Source organism: Etheostoma cragini, unplaced genomic scaffold (genome assembly GCF_013103735.1).
Source record: "Etheostoma cragini isolate CJK2018 unplaced genomic scaffold, CSU_Ecrag_1.0 ScbMSFa_2354, whole genome shotgun sequence".
In the NCBI taxonomy this organism is placed as follows: Eukaryota; Metazoa; Chordata; class Actinopteri; order Perciformes; family Percidae; genus Etheostoma; species Etheostoma cragini.
Window position 1 is genome coordinate 57 of NW_023266506.1, and position 2597 is coordinate 2653.

Here is a 2597-nt window from a genome sequence, read left to right on the forward strand (position 1 = left end):
CACATATACACACATATACACATATATATCACACATATTTCACATATATCCCACATATATATCACACATATACACACATATACACATATATATAACACATATTTCACATATATCACACATATATCACACATATACACATATATATCCCACATATATATCACACATATACACACATATACACATATATATCACACATATTTCACATATATCACACATACACACATATACATACAAATACACACATATATCACACATATACACATATATATCACACATATACACACATATACACATATATATCACACATATTTAACATATATCACACATATATCACATATATACACATATAAATCATACATATACACATATATATCACACATATATGTGTGATATATGTGTATATATACACATATATCACACATATTTCACATATATCACACATACACACATATACATACAAATACACACATATATCACACATATACACATAATTCCTCATTTCTGGTTTTCTAACTCAAACATTAGGTATAATTTCCTATAAATGAGGCTTATTGACCATAAATTCAAAAAATAACTGTAAAACTAAAGTTAAAAAGTCAGTGTAACGTTGTGTTAAACGTAAAAAAAATGACAAACAGTGAAAAAAAGGGACAAAAACGTAAGAAAAAGTTAAAAACATCGATAAAAAGTGTCAAGTGTTGATTTTCAATTTTGACGGGAAGACAACACGAGGGTTAAATTACCGTAATATCTGTTGTGAGATTATCGTGTCGTCGATCTGTGAGCAGAAGATGCTTCGCGTCAAAGACGAGGAGATGAGTCGCGGCGGCGGCGCCAGGGGGCGGGGCCTGGTGAGGAAGGGGGCGGGGCATCAGACCGAGGACGAGGACGAGGAGGACGGAGACGAAGACGCGGTCTTCAGTGAGAGCGAGCTGGAGCTGTATGAGCAGTACAAAGCTGCCGGGTACAGAGACCTGGTCAGTGGGACGGGGGACGCATCTGCACTACACACACACAGAGGACAGGCAGGGACACGGAGGACAGACAGGCAGAGAGACAGAGAGACAGAGAAACAAAGAGACAGACAGGCAGACAGACAGAGAGACCGGTAGACAAAGAGACAGACAGACAGACAGAGAGACAGAGAGACAGAGAGACCGGTAGACAAAGAGACAGACAGGCAGACAGACAGAGAGACCGGTAGACAAAGAGACAGACAGACAGACAGAGAGACAGAGAGACAGAGAGACCGGTAGACAAAGAGACAGACAGACAGACAGAGAGACAGAGAGACAGAGGGACCGGTAGACAAAGAGACAGACAGACAGAGAGACAGAGAGACAAAGAGACAGACAGGCAGACAGACAAGTAGTATGAAATTAACATACTAAGGTTTTGGACATACTCAAACATCTCAAAGTTTTAGCTACTAAATAGCATTAGCATAGCATGTTATAAATAGCATTAGCATTGCCAGTTTTAAATAGCATTAGCATAGAATGATAGAAATAGCATTAGCATAGCCTGTTAGAAATAGCATTAGCATAGCCTGTTAGAAATAGCATTAGCATTGCCTGTTTTAAATAGCATTAGCATCGAATGATAGAAATAGCATTAGCATAGCCTGTTAGAAATAGCATTAGCATAACCTGTTAGAAATAGCATTAGCACAGCATGCTAGTCTGGGATTTTGTAAACAACCGCGTGTTTTGGACCAATCAGCCGCCAGAACAGGCATTTCATGGGCTGTGATGCGTCTTCCTGTTGCAGGTGTGGCACAGCGAGGAAGAGGACGCTCAGTCGGACTCTCTGAGGAAGAAGGCCGTGAAGGTGAAACACGTCAAGAGACGACAGAAGAAGACGGAGAAGAAGGTAAAAGAGAGGACGGTTTTTCAGCAATTCGTTGTGTCTAAGTGACTGATGGGAACGTTTTTTGTTTAAAGGGCCCATATTACATTCTGCTCCTCTTCAGGTCCATAACTGTATTTTGAGGTTGGACCAGAACAGGTTTCCGTGGTTTCATCTTCTAAAATCACCATATTGTTGTTATACTGCACATTGCTGCAGATCCTGTTTTCAGCCTGTGTGTTTAGGTCTCTGTTTTATCTCCAGAGTGAGACATCTCCCTAGTTTTATCTCCAGAGTGAGACATCTCACTAGTTTTATCTCCAGAGTGAGACATCTCTCTAGTTTTATCTCCAGATTGAGACATCTCTCTAGTTTTATCTCCAGAGTGAGACATCTCACTAGTTTTATCTCCAGAGTGAGACATCTCTCTAGTTTTATCTCCAGAGTGAGACATCTCTCTAGTTTTATCTCCAGAGTGAGACATCTTACTATTTTTATAGAGAGTGAGACATCTCTCTAGTTTTATCTCCAGAGTGAGACATCTCCAGAGTGAGACATCTCGCTAGTTTTATCTCCAGAGTGAGACATCTCACTAGTTTTATCTCCAGAGTGAGAAATCTCTCTAGTTTTATCTCCAGAGTGAGACATCTCACTAGTTTTATCCCCAGAGCGAGACATCTCTCTAGTTTTATCTCCAGAGTGAGACATCTCACAAATATTATACAGAGTGAGACATCTCTCTAGTTTTA

The 2597-nt window shown here is 39.9% G+C and overlaps 1 protein-coding gene across 1 annotated transcript; it reads left to right on the plus strand.

Moving 5' to 3' along the window:
- Positions 1-766: 766 nt before the first annotated feature.
- Positions 767-1887, plus strand: LOC117940384 (CXXC-type zinc finger protein 1-like; the record flags this gene model as incomplete). The annotated part of the gene is made up of 2 exons (XM_034865695.1): positions 767-977; positions 1771-1887. Coding segments are annotated over exons 1-2 (303 nt in total), but the record flags the coding sequence as incomplete, so codon positions are not given.
- Between the last annotated feature and the right edge of the window lie 710 nt (positions 1888-2597).